The sequence below is a fragment of the Larus michahellis genome, chromosome 4 (genome assembly GCF_964199755.1).
Source record: "Larus michahellis chromosome 4, bLarMic1.1, whole genome shotgun sequence".
NCBI lineage: Eukaryota > Metazoa > Chordata > Aves > Charadriiformes > Laridae > Larus > Larus michahellis.
The window spans coordinates 15,734,336-15,752,871 of NC_133899.1; the positions used below are offsets into that span (position 1 = coordinate 15,734,336).

At 45.0% G+C, this 18,536-nt stretch overlaps 1 protein-coding gene across 6 annotated transcripts in view; it reads right to left on the reverse strand.

Moving 5' to 3' along the window:
• ZNF423 (zinc finger protein 423) overlaps positions 1 to 18,536 on the reverse strand; it is a 235,397-nt gene that overhangs the window by 145,117 nt on the left and 71,744 nt on the right. For 4 of the 6 annotated variants that reach the window (XR_012586519.1, XM_074583084.1, XM_074583083.1 and 1 more), the window contains 2 exons: positions 18,305 to 18,505; positions 14,240 to 14,320 (listed from right to left, as the gene is read on the reverse strand). Coding sequence is in view for 5 of the 6 variants with exons in the window: in XM_074583084.1 (XP_074439185.1) it covers positions 14,240 to 14,320; positions 18,305 to 18,505 (282 nt within the window). In the remaining variant the exon portion in view is untranslated. The remainder of the gene's footprint in view (positions 1 to 14,239; positions 14,321 to 18,304; positions 18,506 to 18,536) is intronic. The other 2 variants (XM_074583086.1, XM_074583088.1) reach the window with 1 other exon arrangement.

The window sequence follows — 18,536 nt, forward strand, 5'->3', positions numbered from 1 at the left end:
CTACAACACTATCTGGCAGTTCTTAGAAACACTGCAGAGGTCGCTTGCCACACCAATTTCACCACAGACACCAACAGCACTTCCAGCTGAAAAGCAACCTTAGCTTTTCTGAAAGGTTTTCTAAGAAATCCTTTTTTTCTCCTCTAGCAAGCCCTGACTCACTGCTCAGTATAGCACAAACAGCCACCAGATACAGAAGCTTAAGTGCCAGAAAATGCTCCACTAGCTCACAGAAAGTGTTTCAAGTGGGAGCTTCAAAACGGCCTCCAGAACCACACTCGTGTTCAAAGGAGGTGCTAGAGAGCACGGCTGTGTGAAATTTGGCAATACAGCTTCACTGGCAGGAACAGGGAGGTTAGTTTTGGCTCACATGAGATCCTCCACCCTCTATTTTGCTTTGAACAGTTTTAATGAAAAACTCAAGTGAGATTCAGCGGCAACCATCAGGTTTTATCTAAGGTTGGTCAAAATCAAAAGAAATTTGATTTCTGTGTGCATAACGTTGGAGGGGGAATACATTTCTCCTTAAAAGAGACTCTGTATTTTTAGTTATCTTTGGAAGAGAAGGTAGACGGGAGACCTATAATTCTTTCACACATATGCAATACATGTAGGCAAGCAAAACATCGATGTGGTGCAGGATGGAGTGAATAGGTAAGTGCATCATCCAGCTTGTAGTACTGGGCAGCAGACAAGCCTGTCCACTTTACTACTGCCAGAGGAGCAGTTAGCCACTCCTCCCACCTACTTGCAGCAGCAAAATGAGAAAATGCTGCTTTTCAGCTTTAATAGTCATTTATTTCATTCAGAGAAGTTAAGGGTGCATCTGGAAGAGCTACGATGCCCAAATCATTACATCTTTGCCTCTTACCATGATGTATTTTGGAAAATCTAGAGCCCTAGAGCACAAGAAGTGGAAGGAGAAGGAGGTAAATCGCAGTGTGCTGCCTATTCTGACACGTGGCAGGAGGAAGGAGAGACAAAATCCTCTTAAGGATGGCGAGGAGGAATACAGACTAAGGACAGACAGCCCCACCTTGACAAGCATGCAAGCGAGTTGGCTGCCTGCCCTTCCAAGATCTCCAAACACATCAAAGGCAAGAGGTGGTTACAGGCCACTAAGACTTTTTCCACTCAGAAGACCAATGATATTAAAGGGACGATTCCCTGCCTCCTAAAAAACTGAAATATCTTGCTAACACAGACCAGCAACATTTACTTCTAGTTTTCTGTTCCCTGTAAAACCAGAGAACACATACTTAGCTTTCCTCTTTGCAGAGTACACTGAAAATGTCAGAAAAACGGGACAAGCTAGCTCATAAATAATTGCAGAGCCCCTCCTGAAAAAGGTTGAGAGGGGGGTGGGATGAAAGCTCCCAGCCAGGAAAGCTGGGACTGCCAAGGAGCAGAACAGAATAAGGGCAAGGACAGTGTGTGATATCCCAGCTCCATCTGTATGCAGAAATGAAAGGCATTGAGGAAAATATCAGTGCGGGTTATGGCAGGCGTTCCCAGGTGTGGGGAAATCCTCGGGGGAAGAGCACCATCAACAGAAAATACAGCAGACCTTATAAGAGACAGCTGACGTGGCAGATCCTACAAAAGCTTGTCTGCGGTATCTGAACATCTTTTGTTCTCTAGCCCCATTCTTTCACCTGGCAGCTCACAGAAGAAAAGACCTGAGAGATGTTCCTGTCACAGGAGACTTTTCCTCAAAAGGCTCCCAAAAGGAGGAGGGACCAGGGTAATGCGGGGTCCACTACGGGGGATGCGTGGCAGAGGAGGCTTTACCTTTCTAGTAACGACTCTCCTACATTTCTGGAAATTCTCCCTAACCCTATCCCCTCGCTACCTGCAGAGTGATAACAAAGCCAACGTTGTCCATCAAGTCTCAATCTGAAGTGACTCATTTATTCCCAAGAGCTTTGTGATATTTTTTTCAGCCTGGCATCCTAAGAAAACAAGGTTTATGTGATCATATTGCCTGTCATATGTCTTAACTGTTTGTCCCTTCCTATTAACTTCTGAATCACACCGGACTGGGGATAGAGGGCTCAGAGAGAAATTGAGTTTCTCTTATAGAAATTGAGTTTCTATAAGATTGGCGAACCTACCTTTGATTGAGTAGGACAGAAACCCCAGTTCACGTCTCTGCTGAGAGAAAGGCTAAGAACAGAGTCAGCGTTTATCGGAGCAAGCACAGCTCTCGGGCCGGTCCATGCGTGTGCCTCCCGGCCAGCCAGCACAGCACGTGCTGCCTCTTGCCTTGCTTGTAGGCAGAGGACAGGCCAGGGAGGCGAGGGTGCTCTATGGGGAACGGGGGTGGTTGGGGGGCTGAGCTGGACTACTGCAATGAAGCAGCACAACATCATAGCAAGTCCAGCATCACATATACGAAAACTTTTTTTTTTCTGCCAAATTGCCTGTAACATCATGACACATCATCGGGGACAAATGCCAGTATTTCTCAAGTACTCACCGAATCCAGTACGCAGCCACACACAAACCAGCAACTAGTCAGAGAGTTCATCCATTAGGTTTGTTGCTACAACTTTGTCTTCCCTTTTGCCTAAGTATGGCAAGCAATAGAAAAGTCACAGTGAAGTCACTTTATCTCCTGATGTCGCCACTTTCTAGGTCTGCGCAATTAATGCAGGGTTTCTTGAAAGTAGAAAGCGTGTGATGAATCAAACGTGAGTACTCTGGAAACAGCGCTCCCGCAAGACCGCGAGGCTTGGCTCTCAAGTGAGTTTGTGACATTGGTAAAAAGCAGCTCTCCGCCCCAAGTGTACTCTGCAGGGGCATTTTCCTATATCTACTGACCAAACTATCGATTTTTAAGGAAAAGTAAAAGAACAAGAAAAATGTCCCTTTTTCCTGTAGCACCACATGATAAATTTCATTCGCCCCATCCTAACTGCTTCTAGTGACAGTGCAGTGTTTGTCTGAATTTTTAGCAGATGTTTCTAAGCACTCTTGACCACTTCTCTCTCCTGAGGATTTCTGCAGTGGGATAGCTCTAGATAGTAATACAAACAAAGCTTGTAAGAGGCTCTCGGGGATAAATCTGTAGACACTGCATCTAGGATGGGTGTGGGTATGGGTCCAAGCCTTATGAAACTTTGTAAATATCCTCTAAAGACCAGCAAGCTGGACTGACCCTGCCTGCAGATGTTTTTGAGCTTACCAGCCCCACAGTGAAAAGCAAGACAGCTTTAAGATAACTGCACCACTCCTGAAACAGCCCGAGAGCGGGATTTAAACCGAAAGTTATAAAAGCAGGAATATACTGGAGCAGAACAGAATAATGCAAAGGATGATGTGTGATGGTGTAACTCCATTTCAGTTCAAAATACCAATGACGCTGCGAAGGGGATCAGTCTGGGCTGAGGCAGAATTTCCCAGATGTCAGGTTACCCTTGGGAACGAACACACTGGATTCAACTGACAGGTGTGAAGGTACTCATGCAGTCAGAACACAAATCACTCCAAAAAAATAAAATCTCTGCTTTCATTCTAAAAGAAAATTAGTACCTTGTGCTAATGCCTGGCAGGGAGGCAGTGACATCTGCCTGAGTTTGTACACGGCCTGAAACAATCAGCTAAAACATGACCCGTTGTTGCCACGCTTATGGCTGCTAGTTTGCGTTATCAGAACGTGACCGTAGCTATTTCATACCAAAATGAAACCTATTAAAGCTATTGTCAGTGCCTCCCAGCAGCTGAAACTGTTTTTTTAAAAGGTCAGTCTACTAGCTGGAGAGTGAAAACAAGCGAGGCGGCTGTGCCAGCCCTTAGGATGTGGCTGCATCCTGCAGTCTGCTTTTGCATTCCCTTAAATGTCGGGCAAGAAGCAGCAGCGAGGTCTCTGCGGAGCCCGACTGCCCTGCCAGCGGCGGGGGGACGGGCGGGCGGCTCGGCTCCGGCGGGGGGGGGGCGGGCAAGGGGCCAGCGGGGAGCCGTGGGGCGAGCCCCCCCGGGGCCCCCACGCACACCCCCACCACAGCACGCTGCACCTACTCGGTGCCGGGGCAGAGAAAGGGATGGCTGTAGAGGACACCGCTTTTTTCAGTCCCATTCAGCTCTGTGGCGGCTGTGTCATTCACAATACCGCAGCCCTCCCCCACCCCCAGAAAAACCCATAAAAAAGCCCCAACCTGAGAAGCACTTCCCCACAAATAGCATAGCATAGCTCCAAACACCCCCACCCTCAGCACAGACCAGGCATTTGCTGTCATCTTCTATATTAGCATTTCTGTTAACCCTTTTGTAAGATCGTTTGACTCGGTTTCCAAATTCCTCATTCTGAAAAACACTTGTTAAATATTGGCCCTGACTGCTACACAACGTGATAGCTTGGTAGTCATAACCCACAAGATATATTTAGCTTCACAAACTCATCATCAATGGATTTTGAAAGCATTGTAGCCAACAGACTGGAAACCACATGCAATACAAACACATAATAGAACTTTTAATGTGTAAAGAGACTAAACAAAAAGATCCTTGACCTTCTTGCTTTCCCTTGCATACCATTATCCCCAGCGAGACAGCAAATGGAATGACGTGGAGAGCAACAGCTACCATCTAGCAACTTTGGAAGCCAATTTCTACAGTAGTTAAGCAGTTAATGGCGTTAATCAGAATGATAACTTATTAAATTCTACATTTATGCAAATAGCTTTTTGGCATATCTCATGGAGACCTGAGTAGCAGAGCTCGCCAGGAAAAGGTCCCAACATCTTTTACATTTGCTGTTCTTTTTTCTTTTTTTGTTAATACCACATAAAATAGTGTCCGCGATGGCTGGCACATCAGACAAACCACACTTACTTAAATAAAAAGCTCTAGTCAGAAATTAATCTCCACCATCCCAAATAGATTAATGAACAAACTGTTTCATTCTTAACCTTTACGGAGCAGGGATTAATCTCTAATCTAAATCCAATCTCCATCTCTATCTTTTTAACAAGAAGTTGGCATTTCCTATAGACCTTCCTAGAACAGGCAACATTTACTGAACAAGGAAAACGGCAGATATCCCTAACTCTCTCCATGCTGCAGTAGCTAGGGTATCTATAGCACAAAAATATAAAGCAAGAGTAGTTTATGAGTGTGACATGAAAGGACGTTACCTGCCTGTGATGAGATGTGTCAGGAAAAGTGCAGGGTAGGGTAGCCAGAACTTACAGCAATCTCAGTTTTGTAAAGGCGGCGTGTAAAACTTGCTGTTTTCCAAAAGAAATATCTGGCAACTTTTTTTGGCTCTGGGTCGCATTTAAATGAAATAAGGATGAAAGAAGCAGGGGATTGAATGAATAGCTATGAATTGCACTTTTAATTGCTTTCAAGATGTAAAAAACAACACCAGTGCTTATGCACATCGCTTTCCCTTTTGTTGGTGCTGTAGTTTTTAATAGAATTAAATTCTGCACAGAATTTTACCCATTCATTTAGTTCATTCTCTGTCTTCGGGAAAATGAGGTGGGAACCACTTGCTGCAGGATGTTGAGTAAAATGAGTAGTTCACCACTTGAAATTGTACCTCTATTTTGAAAATCAATAATATTGTTTATACACAAGCCCTAACTGTTGGTTTATTGATGTAGATGTAAATATACGTGTATCTGGGTACCTTCTCCTTGTTTCTGCAAAGCCTGCAACACAGAATGTTAAAATATCTCTGGGAAAAATAATTGGACTTTTTTCTCCCCTTTGGGTACAAATTTCTGTTTTTAAATGAATGTGCAGGTTTCCTGTTGCTGCATGAAGCCTTCTTTTCAAAATACCGTCACTGGCTAATTCTAGGTTTAATTAAAACAGAATGTTTTATATCACAAACACTTCCTTTTTTTCTTTTTCCTTTTTTTTTTTTTTTTTTTTTTTTAACAGCATAGATCTTCTCTACCTTAATGTGATTGCTGGCTATTAGGAGAAAAAGGAACTTTTTTTTTTTTAATTTAATGAAATAATTCAAAGTTTTACAGCAACTCTCTTTTCAGAGTCAACTTATGCAAGCACCGAAGCCTTTCCAGAGAAAACAGGATTCTCCCCACCTCCCTCTGGCTTTTCTCCCTACTGAATGCCATGGCCTTCACTCAACCAAAGGAAATGAAAGACAGACTGAGACAACAGCATCACGTGGGTGAAGGTCAGATTGATTTTCAGCTGTGTGGTGCTGTTTTATCACCCTCAGGACAAAAGTTAAGCCCTTCATTTTTTTCATGTCTGCTTTAACAGAGCAACTTGTTTTTTCCTGAAATTTTGGTTGGGCTCCATACCACCAAAATTATCAAGGACAGCCTAATTTAAAACATTTGTGGAGATCTTCTTCCTCAGAGTAAAATCCAGAGCAGCCCACACACCACAATGTTTCTACCCATGAGTTTCCTCTATTCCCTGTGTACAAATAGTGACTCCTTGAAACTACTGAGGTTCCCACAGTGACATTCGCTGACAGCAGCAGAAGAGCGGGATGCAGCTGCCGGCTGCTCAGCAATGATCCTGGGCACGGGGAGAGAAGCATTTGCTATCTCAAAAGGGGCAAGTTCACAAATTGTTTCTTCTCCCCATCCTCCTTCCCTCCCTCTTCCCTCTGCTCGGAGTGGCCAGGCTCTCCAAGAGCTGAGCCTCCCGCCTGTCACTCGGTGATCCAGACACGCACGGCCAATTACTGGGGCAGCCACTGGAAAAGCAGACACTTTTGCTAACTCCGATTGCACTTTTCCCAACTCCAGTACCTCTCGCAAAATCACTCCCCCCAACTTGCTGTAAGGACTGGCTCTCCTCATTCCTCTTTTAATCAAGACTGATGCTCCCCCCCAATAACGTTATTTCCAATACAGCAAATTTTAGCTGGTCAGGTCTTCAAAACGGAACTGATTAAAATAAAATGAAGCATTTTGTACATTATAGATATGTATGTGTATACCTAGTTATCGAGAGAAAGAGCATCTTCCCTTCTGATATTTGCATTTCCAGAGTTTAAACTGGCAGGCAGAAAACTCAGTATTCTCTCATTTAAGCTATGAAACAAGAAAATCCTGCTCATTTTCACTTTCTTTTGCTCCAAATTTGTGTAAAATTTGTCTTATTTGTGTGAGGAATGCAGCAGTGTTGTGACTGCCTCCTAAAGATGACAGTTTATCCTCCAAAAAAGCAAGGAATTCTCTCTGCTTTATTTCTATGTACCAGAGGCTGCGGTCAAAATCAAACCCAGTTACACGGGATGCCATTGAAACACCTAATGGAATACAATTCCTACATGAAACAGCTCTTGTAAAACAAACTCCAGGAAGTGTCTGTAAGAGGGGAAGGAGCAGAGAAGGGCTGTAAGGTGAGATGAAGCAGCTATCCAGCTTGGAGCTGGATGCGATCTGAATGCAAATTACATCATTTGCTGTTTCGTGAACAAAGATTTGACAAACACACATCTTTAGCTCATTTGTACCTAACTGAGACTGCCTGTGAAGAAGCACATGGCGCAGTCTGATTTCTCACAGCACCTCGAGGAGATCTGCAGATGCTGGTCCCTGTGGGACGGTTCAAGGAAGGCTCTGCATGTGTACGGAGCCCCAAGGAAGAGCTGGCTCTGGACAAAGGACGAAAGAGCAACTGCGGCTGAGAGTAAAGGAGAAAACAGTAACACTAGGTAAGGTGTAACTTAAATGTATAAACTGTGAAGCAACTCAGTTATGTGCGGGGCCAGGAAAGGGCAAATGCCAGCACAGAGTCAGGGAGCAGGTTGCCGTGAGCAAGATGCAACATGGTGGCAGCCCAGAAAGGAGCAAAGAAACCAGCCTTCGAGGAGAGAGCCCACAGGGACACCAGCACAGACAACGGGGAGAGGGCAGGGAAGAGAGTGATCACCCCGAGGAGACAACCAGAAGAGCTCACAAAAGCAAAATCCCATACGATGCAGAGACAGACCACAAGCTGAGCATCAACGTAAACACTAAAAAACTGTCCTAGAGGCGTGTTGAATTTTTGGCTTAGTTGGTTGCTATGGTTTATTGATGCAGATTGAACAATGAAATTCAAATCTGCTTAAACTATTCTTGGAGTCCAGTAAATCACCTGCATTCAGTTTACTCACAGAAAATCAACACAGGTGTATATATTTATGTTTCTGTAGGCTGCGAGGTCATAAAGGGAATTTATTCTACTTCAATCTTTCCAAATTTTCTAATGAATAATTAGTAGACGTAGATTTCTAAAATGACCATTTAATATAAATTATATCCAATCTCATTTATTTTAAGAGATATCATTAAGTACAAAGTCTGCATGAGTGAACTGAGTTCACTGTAGAGGAAATGACTGGGAATTACGTTCAAAAATCTATTCAAATGTTTAATGTAACAGATTCCCTGGAGAAGAGAAAAGCAATGGGCTTCTTCAGCCTTCCCTTATGTCCTCCCCAGCAAGGCTAACAGTAATTGAGTAGCAACTTAAGCAGGAGCCAAAAAGTTTTTCACCATTTTGCTGAGAAAGATTTTTAAAGAAGCCTAAAGAGATGGACCCACAGGCCAAAGAAATGGTTCCTTCAAGAGGAAGCTCACCCCCCTGGTTATAGGTGTCACCTACAATGAAACCCATCTTGGACTAATGACCTTGGCTCTTCCACCAATTTCAAGCATGTTATTAGGCAAATTGGTGAAGCCAGAGTTACAGTCATTCTCATTCAAAATAAGTCAGGCTGTTAAGAGAGAAGGTCTTGAATCCTCACCCAAACCCTAACCTCTTGTCCCTACCTTGTGCAGCTCCACAGGGCACCAGATCCAGAAGCTGCACAGACTAAAAATGAATCCTTTTAATTGTCAGCAATGTCAGCTCCCAAAGGCAACACAAACCTTCTATCAGCATAAGGTAGGAGACGGAAGGAAGACCCCTTCCAGTAACAGTCAAAACTCAAGTCAAAGTAGAGCGATGACTTCTTGAATTCATGATGATAAAAGTAAGAATAGTACTTCCTTATGGCAGAAAGGACGTGCTAGTCTAAATTTTTAAAGAGTATGAAGTGCTCAAATGCCCTAAGAAGTATTTAACACAAACAGACCAAGTGCCTTGAAAAGCCCAGATCAATTTTTTATTAGTTAAGGCAATGAAAGCTGGTTGTAATAAGCAAGAATTTTGAATAACATTACCTATACTTAATACACATTGTTTAACTTAAATTTCTACTGAATATATTTTCAACAATTTTGAATTAAATATGAAATCTATTTTAAAAATTCACCTTACCATTAAAAGCTTCTATTAAAATTACTTCAATGAAACAGCATTCAAGAGGTAACATACTTCTTGCCAAAGCTTTGAAGAAAGTCAGAAGCTGCTTAGACCTCTGGTGGAGGTCTTCTGATGTGCAAACCCAGTGTGGAGAGCAACAGCCTCTCCGGCAGGTATAGGGAAAATATTTCCCTTATTCAATTTATTTGACTGGTTCAGTCCAATAACGAGTTCGTTCAGAACAGAGAAACTATTTGGCAGATGATTGCTAATTTGCTTCTTGCCAACGCACAGTAAAGAAAGGCAGAAGAGCCCTACGGGGAACACAGGCACCTGCCTGAGATTGTCCACAGGAGGCCACATACCTTGGTGGATCCATCCTGCTCACAGGCGACCGCCGTGGTGCACGGGTGCGGGCTGCCGGCCGGCACGGATGACGCCGCAGAGCCCTCTCTCGAGTCGGCGCTTGAGGCAGCCTGAGCCCTGGGCTCCCAGACCCAGAGGCCATGCGGAGATGCTCTAGCGAGTGCTCCCAAAGCCAGCCAGCTGAAGAGGACCAACCCATACTGGCACGTTTCCCTAAAGCCAGCCGGCACTGGGGGGTGGAGGCTGCTTTCTGGCTTCCCCAAGCCTGGAGCACAGTTAATAACATGCCAGCTGTATCTGCAGACAAGCCAAGTTTAATGAGGCTACAACAAAAGCATTCAAATATGCACTACAGAACTTCTGTGGGGATTTTTTCTAGAGCTTGTTTTAAAAAAATGAAAGATAGGAATTCTTGACAATGTTTGTACACACATTTCCTCTATTTTTAATTGATTTCTTTTTAAAAACCCCATTTATATTCTACAAACTAAAAGAAATCAACATTAGAAAGACTTTTTTAATCCCACTACTTCCAACAGCAAAATTATGTTGTGTGATGAGTGCTTGAAATGCACTGCTGGTTGCTTTTTTCTTAATAAACATTGAAGTCTTAATTGTTTTTTCCCTACACGGCCAGACACCATCTTTCTGTCTGCCAGGTCTTCACACCAGGACAAGTACTATCCCTTGCCTCCTGCTCGGGAACCAGGACAGGCACACAAACATGACCACATCTCTAGCACCAGTGATGGAAGAGATACCTTACCCACTCGCTGTCCTATCACCACATGCCTCAGTCTCTTACTCTGGGTCAAGATACAGGAGGTATCAGTAAGAGGATTGCAAAAATGGATTTGGAGACAGTGGAGGGGGCAGCAAAAGAAGTCTGCTCAGGCATGAGTGGGTGGAGAAGGTGGAAAAGCGGCAATCACTCACTGTCTTCTCCACCAGAAGGACCGGACGGTATCAAATCAAAGCACGTGACAAAGCTGAAGTGAACAAAAGGGGATACTTTTCCCCAATGCATAATTGAACTCTGGGTTCCCACCGTGGGAAATGATAAATGTATACCTTGCTTCAACAAGAAACTTCAAAGTGGAAATTCATGGAAGAAGATTATCTGAGGAATTTAAATGAAGAGCACCAAGAAATGCCCAGATAAATTTGCTGACAGCTAGGAGAATATTCTGGGGAAACAGTGCTATGGGACCATCAGGCCGGCTCAGTACAGCTATCCTTATATGAAGACTACTTACCCGATGGTCTGCTAAGGGATAGGGGAAGAAATCAGGAAAAAAAGCAGACTTTCAGTGCACCTCTCGTTCACTGTTCACATCTGTAGTCTGAAGATCTTGACGGCTCTGAATCCGCCAAGGCTATTGATATGGCCAAGGCAGTTTTGTCCCTCAACACCCCACAGGAAGGCAATGCACACCCTTCAGCAGCATCCTAGCCACAAACAATCTATGCTCTTGCCTGTCTGGGACAGGACAACCCCAGCACATCCTCCACCAAGCTCTCTAAGGCATTATTAAAGGCCACTGTATAACAAGCACGCATCTGTTGTAGTCTCCAGGCTATCCTCACTGCATCTCTGAATTGAGTTTCACATATTGGGTTTTGTCTACAACCCTGGGACATGGGTGAATGCTGGGACAGCAGTGATCCTCCTCCCTGTGGGCACAGCTGCCCTTGCAGCACTCGGCAGGCTCCAGCCCTGGAAGGAGCCCTTCCACTCTAACCCCTCCCCTCTCTTTTTCAAAAAAAAAATGTATTATTTACTTAGATTTCTATTTTTTGCTGAAATACAACCCTGCCCTCCTCAGACTCACACAATACTCCCTCTGCTCTAACATGGTGATGGATTATCCTTTGCAAACAGCAATCCGAAGCAGGGGGAGAAGGGGAGGTGGAGCTCGGGCACCCCTGGTGTCCCAGAGGGGCTGCGTGAGCCCTGGGGTGGTGCAGGGGGGAGCCGGACAGCCTCCAGATCCCAAACACAGGTCACAGGTGGGAGCTCTCATGGCTGGCACCTGGCAGCTAGCTCCTACTTTGCAGTGTTTGAGGTGCATCGGTCTTTGTTCATCACCCCATTTCTGGTGCAGCAACATATCAGAAGGTGAGAGTGGCTTCTGAGACAGCCAAGTGCCAAACTGGTCAAGACTTCAAAAGGACACGTGCTTTCTTTAAGAGGCCTCGTTTAAAACATGCACCCATTTCTCCTCTATCCATTTTCATGTGTACCTGTGCTTACTTTGCAGACTACTTTTTGAACTAGATAAAAGTAGATAAAAGAACTCAATTAAAGTAGCAAGAATGAAACAGTCCCTTGCCAATACAAGCATGCTAACGTGTCATCCTCAGCTCCTCACTGGGCCATATATTTAAAAGGGACAGGGAAAAACGTTCTTCCTGCATGTAAAACATATGCTGCTTAAGAAAAGACATCATCATTGCTAAGAAATGTTTGTGCAGCCTCAGAACGCATAGCCGGCCCATCCAGGACAACTGCTGGCTACGTGGAGGCTGAGAAAGGGGTAGGGATAGCTCATTACCTCCTCTCCTACCAGGGGTTTTGGTTATATGCAACCAAACCGCCCGCAGCCATGCTGGCAGCGCTCCTATCTGCACGCACAGTGCCTGGTTCTGCCTCCCTTGCCACCGTCCCCAGGGGGACCCAGACACAAAGGTGGCAGTGGCGATTTGCTGGGGGCGGCGCCTGGCGCACTGGCACGCTCTTATCGGCGAGCACACTGCCCGGCTCCTCGCCCCGGCTCCTGTGCGTCTGGGGATCTGCTGTGGGCTCGCCGCCGTGCCCCCACTGCGGGAGACCCTCCGTAAGGCCACAAAGCATATCCTGAGCTGGGTGTTTATGGCGAGCAAGCATTGTTTTAAATTCACGTGTCCCGTCCCCCCCACAAACCCTTATAGGCACCATCACGCCTGCAGAATGCGAGAGGCAGCCAGGAGAGAATTGCTGAGGCTCAGTCCCCTCTAACACCGCCCCATGCCAAAGGGCTGGGGCTGGGGCGGAGCAGCTGGGGGGGCTCACCTACCTTCACCTGCCGGACGACCCTCCGACCTGCCGGGTAAGCAACGCTGTTAGGGAGCATAACACTTTGCACAACTTCCACAAACATATGCAGTATATTAAATGCTACACTAAAAGCACCTTTGTAGACAGCCCCTGCTCACGCCGAACACCCTGCGTGGTGCAGAGCCAGTGCTGGCGGCCAGCAAGCCAGGCAGCCCACAGCTTTCAGTGCCCCACGGCAAGTGGCGGTTCAGGAAACACATTGCACAGGACGCGCTCATAAACCTTGGTATCAGCAAAGGTTACCGTATGCCTTGTTTGTCTTTAAATTTGCAGCTGTGCTTCTGTTTGACTTCAGATCCAAATTCAGATACAGGAATACACTTTATGTTCTACACGATAAATACATAATTCACTGCGTACCTGCGTAGAAAGCCAGGCAGTCCAGCACCTTATCAGCACACTGATTTTCTGGTCTGTGGAGGCACAAGTCCTGGAAGAAGCCTCCTCGCAGGCTGGGGGGGAACCTCCAGGTAAACTCAAACGTCACCTGTGTGACAGCAGCCGGGGGAGCCGGACCACCCAGCCACGCACACCCCTGCAATGATCTGGGGGTTCAGAGCTCTTGGCACCGACGGGCACAAATACTGCCTACAGGGAGACGTGCCAAGCGCTGGGACCGCGGCCACGGCAGCTGCCCGAGCCCTCGAGAGCCCTGCTGCCCTGCACCTGGAGAGGGGACGCCTGGGACAAGCTAAGGACAGGAGCCTGCGCTTGGAGCTCTCCAAGTGATTGACAATAAAAACACTGCCCCGGTGCCCATTTTCAGATCTAGACAGTGAGAACTGAGGACTCCAGGGAAAATCCATGTTTTTACAGTTTGTGATATTACTGAGCTTTTCTGGTGCCAATTTTAAAACACTGCTATGACCTCTGGAAAGAAGGAAAACTGCATTTCAGCACGACAATGTAGACAAGAACAAAAAAAGGAAACTTGTTATTTTTTTTAGCTTGAAACACTAGTCAGGTTAAGAGAAAGGAGCAGAATTCTGGCAAGGACAAGAGCACTCAGACTGAGCCACAACACAGTAATTAGGGCCAGTAGGTCATTAGAGCCACAGCTGTATAAACTAGGTGTATAATTAAGTTTCCACACTGCTTTTTCACAACTGTATTTCGGTTTCTTTTGTGATGGATGATCGGTAATTCATTAATTTAAAGAAGCAACAACAGCAGCAGCAAAAAGACAGAAAATCTCCATCTTGCCAATCAGGTGCAACAAAAGATTACAATTTTGGGGAGGGCTAATTTTGGAAATACATGTAAGAAGTCTCTCTTTGTCAGGGGAAGTACAAAGTACCACCTGACAAAAACATTCATGAGACGTCACTTGTTGACAAGCTGCCGTGTATGGTTTTCTGGATAAGCATCCCGCATACACGGCTGCATGGCAATTATAATTCTTGTAGCAGGTGAAATACAAGAAAATGCAAAATTATACACTAGCATGAAACAGTTACAATACCTCATTTCAAACGTAAGCCTAGTGTACAAGTTACAGGGCATTTAAAAGGAGCAACTGCAAGACTTTAATTATAAACTAGTTCCTACCGTACAGTAGTTTAGAAAAATCAGCCGCTTCCAAGCTGGCAATATCCATATATAGCTCTGCTGCTGTTTGAAACAGACAACCTGTAAAGTTATCAACAACAGAAGAGGACCTCATGAAATGCTCAGAGACCCCACCAAAACCTACTTCTGTCCACTTCATTGATGCGCTAGTTTTCTTTAAAACACTCTACCTTCAGTTGAGAAACTGAAGAAAAAACGTTTACATGAAGATATTCTGACCCGTAGGAGGAATGGGGTGGGTGATATGGGTGGAGGAAGCAAAAATAACACAATAAAATACTGGAGCTAAACCCAGGGTAACGCAGGTGGATTAAAACACACAAGCAAAATGGCAAATCTCGTGGCTTTTTAGCCACTTTTCATCAGACAACAACTTGGCATCAGCCACCAGACAATGACATATCGCAGAACAGTTGCCGGATGTGCGCAGCCTCTGGTGCTGGCTGGAGGACACAGTAATTTGTAAATCCATGTGCAATTCTTTACTCTTGTCACTAAAGCTATAACATAGCATCGTGCTATAACACCTACACTGGAACAGCAGTGTGCAAAAAAAGTGTATAGAAAAAGACTGCGCATGATGCCGATGGCAATTACGTAGTCTTCTCTAGTTACGGGGACATGGGATATGAGTGAGTTTTAAATTAATTTTAAATCTTAACACATCCAGTGTATACACTAGTTGTGTTTATTTATTCTTAGAGTATTTTTCTAGATGCTTGCTAGTTGTTTAAAGCACTATTTCCAGGACTGCTGCAGGAGAGCTCATTTGTGGGGGCAAGCTGGGAGACAAGGGAAGACATGAGCCGGTAAGGAAATGTGATGTTCTTTCACTACAAGCTGCCCCCATTTAGACCCTTTTCAGATCCCCGTAGACACTGGAAACCTACAACCTGCAATCACAGACATCAGTCATGAGCAAAAGGTATAAAAGGCACCTAATTCTGTCAGAAGGAGAACGTCTCTACTACACTGACATCAAAAGGAATGCCATGCACTTATGCTACCAGAGATGTCTAGCTTTCAGTGGTGTTTTGTCCTCAAAGAAACAAGTCTGAAATACATGAAAAAGCAAGGGGGGAAATGGCTGTTTGTTACCTCCTTACATGTCAAAGCAGCTGCGTTCAAACTGTATTATAACTTCAGCGCGCCGTAATGAATTTCTAAGGGATTCCAGTGAAATGGATGGTTTATCCCATTCTTTGGAGTGATCTCTTGTAATCCTGCAACACTCCTGAGCTACAATACCTTCCTAACTTTAGTATCCCAAAGGAAGTCATTAGTTATGTTGTATTATCAGCCTGGTGATATTATCACTACAAATATTACCTGTATTGATCTGGAGCCATGTAGACACGACTGAAAACCCTGCTTCAGATTAAGACATGAAAACCTAGCTTGCCAAGAGGTCAGGCACTGCATTACACCTCAGATGTGTCAGGCAGGCATTATAGGCAAAAGGAGTGTAGGGTAACTAAGGACACAGTCAAACAGCATATTTTATGGGGTAAAAATCTTTAAAAATACCACACTTCCTAATGCGGCCTTGTATTTCCACCCAGGTAGTGCAAGTCTTGTCAGATGAACTGAACAGAGACGTGCATTTTGCACGCTTTCAACAAAAATTCTCATAGCTATCGAACAAACTGGTGGGGCTGAAAGGGTTGGGGTTTTTCCTTAAGGTAAGATATGTAAATATCAAGCAATATTCCAGATTGTCTTCATGGAAACATTCCCATTGCAGAATGTATGAATGCAATCTTCCTATTTACTTTAAATCACTTCAGGATACTAGATTAAACTAAATAGAAAACAGACACTCTTGCTTTGGAACAAGGATATCCTCACATGGAGATAATTAGCACCTATTTCATGTATATGCAGATGTTTATATGGTGCCTTTTTATGACAAAATATCTTCATAGATCATCAGCACATGTGAAGACATTAAAAGAAGACAAAATTATTCTACCTGCAATCAAAAATTAGCAATGGGAACACTTACAAATTATTTTGATAAGTCCCAAAAAATAGAATTCATTTTTCTTAGTCTCAACTAACAGAATACTATGTTGAGGATAAATAAAAACTGAGGTGTGAAAACACTGACTGCATTGATAGGAATTGAATCTCTAGGTTGCTACATTTTAATGTATATTTGCCTCAGGAAAAATAATTCTCCTTTTCATAACGCTGTTGGTCCCCAGTCATAACCCCATAACCTTACGTTGCTCCTCTGGCGTCCCGGCCAGCAGTGCCCGCTCCCCTCTGCCCTGCCCACTCCCCCAGTTGTGCCATTACAGCCGTGCTGGGGACCACACAGTGAGCCAGACCCAAGCAGACGCCTGGGCTAAAACCAACCTTTCTTTTGGTGGGGCTCAACCCCAGCACCGTGAGCGGCTCAACCCCAGCACCACCAGCGGCTGTACCAGCTGTACCAGCACCACTGAGGAGACGGAGCAGCGGCCGCCCAGGGAGAGCTGCTGGAGACATGCCCTATGGCTACATGGCCCCCGACTGCCCTGGGGGGATCCTGTCTGTCCCACTCCCTGGGCGGGATGGCATCGGCAATGACTTGTCCCTGTGACGGCTCCTTTGGAAAGGACCATGGTCCACACAGCACCTCGCCTTCCAGTTTGGAATACAAGGATTTTTCTATTCAATGGCATGTATTCCTTACTACCCTGCAGTAGAGTACCAATGGAATTTGCAGAAGTCTCAGGCCAAAGCCATTGTTGTTGGCTGCCCAAGAAACGACCCTGAAAGAAGCAGCCTTTCAATTTTACACACATTCACATTTGCAGCCTATGTAGGGTTTAAACGAGTGTGCAGAACAAGGAGCCCTGGGGGCAGGCTGGGGAAAAGCCCCAATGTCCCTCTGTCCTTCCTCCCAGCAAGCAGATGGGAAGGAGAGCAGGGGGACCTCGTCTCCACGACCAGAGCGAGACAGGGGAAGGTGCTCTCGGGGGACTCAGACCGAGCCGAAGCCCCTGCCTGACCCTCCCTCCCTTGCAGTTCTGTTTCCTGTATTTTTCTTGGATGAGCATCATTTTACTTATGCCCAAAAAGAAGAGCAGAAAACATGGACTAATTACCAAACAAATTAAGTGGCCAGGGAGGAATATACACTCAGGGGAGAGAGGATGGGACACTGCTGCACCAGAGGAGAAACTCACCCTCCTGCCCTCTGCCAGCCTCAACCTACACATCTGCCATATTAGCAACTGCCTAAAAATATTTTAGATAGATGCGGAGGCAAAAGTGACGACAGAGTATTCAATTCCAGGAAGGTGAAGGATGAGAATCTCTGATTTAAATACATATGAACGTTTTCTGTGCTCCCCCTCCTAAGATTTTATTTAATCTTTGGTAAAATCTGCAAAGCTTTTTACTACCCCCGTAAATCGGCTTAGCGTGCTCTGCAGAATACCTGCTGCTGCCGCCGGCCATGCAAAGGCAGCCGTGCACAAGCAAGATCTGTTGCAATTGTTCACACCAATGCTCTGAGCTTGTTCTTACTTCATAGAAAGTAAAATCAAGATCAGTGTCGGCTAATGCCATCCTCACTTCCATAAAATTCAAAAGGCAATGCAATAATAACCTAGGGAGAACGGTGTATTTTTAGGGTGGGATTATGAAACTCACACTATGGATTTTAATCTCAGAAATCGGCATGTTCTTTTATGGGGTTCAGAGGCCATTCTTCCTGGGAGTTTTGCACACTTCAGTCATTTAACTTTTTTAATCTTCCTACATTTGGAGAGAGAGGGAAAAATACCTTGCCTGAAACTTTTAGCATTAAAAAAACCCCCACAACATTTTTGTCTAACGTAATTACTGACAGATTCCAATTGGAAAGCTGTTGCTTTTATTTTAATTTTATTAAAGGAGTGAACAAAGGCTACCCAAGGCACCACAATAAAATTACATTAACTGTAAAATTACATTATTAATTCTTTAATCTCACTTGAGGCCTCAAGCTGTTGCTATGTCCAATTACCCAGCTAACCACCTGTCAGAACTGTAAAGCTAGTTTAACATTACCTCCAGGACAGTTGTGTGCCCTGTGTTCAGTCAGGTCTGCCAGTGAATCGAAGTCCTGCTGACAGTTATCGCAGGTGTAAATTGACTCATCCTCCATGTCTTCATCTTCCTCATTTCTCTCTTCCTGGCTTGTCACACTGTTCCTCTCTTCCAGGGCCCGGCTGTCCTTCGCTTCGCTCTCCAGCTCTCCTCCCAGGCCACCTGCCAACAGCAAGAACATCCTCTAAGTTTG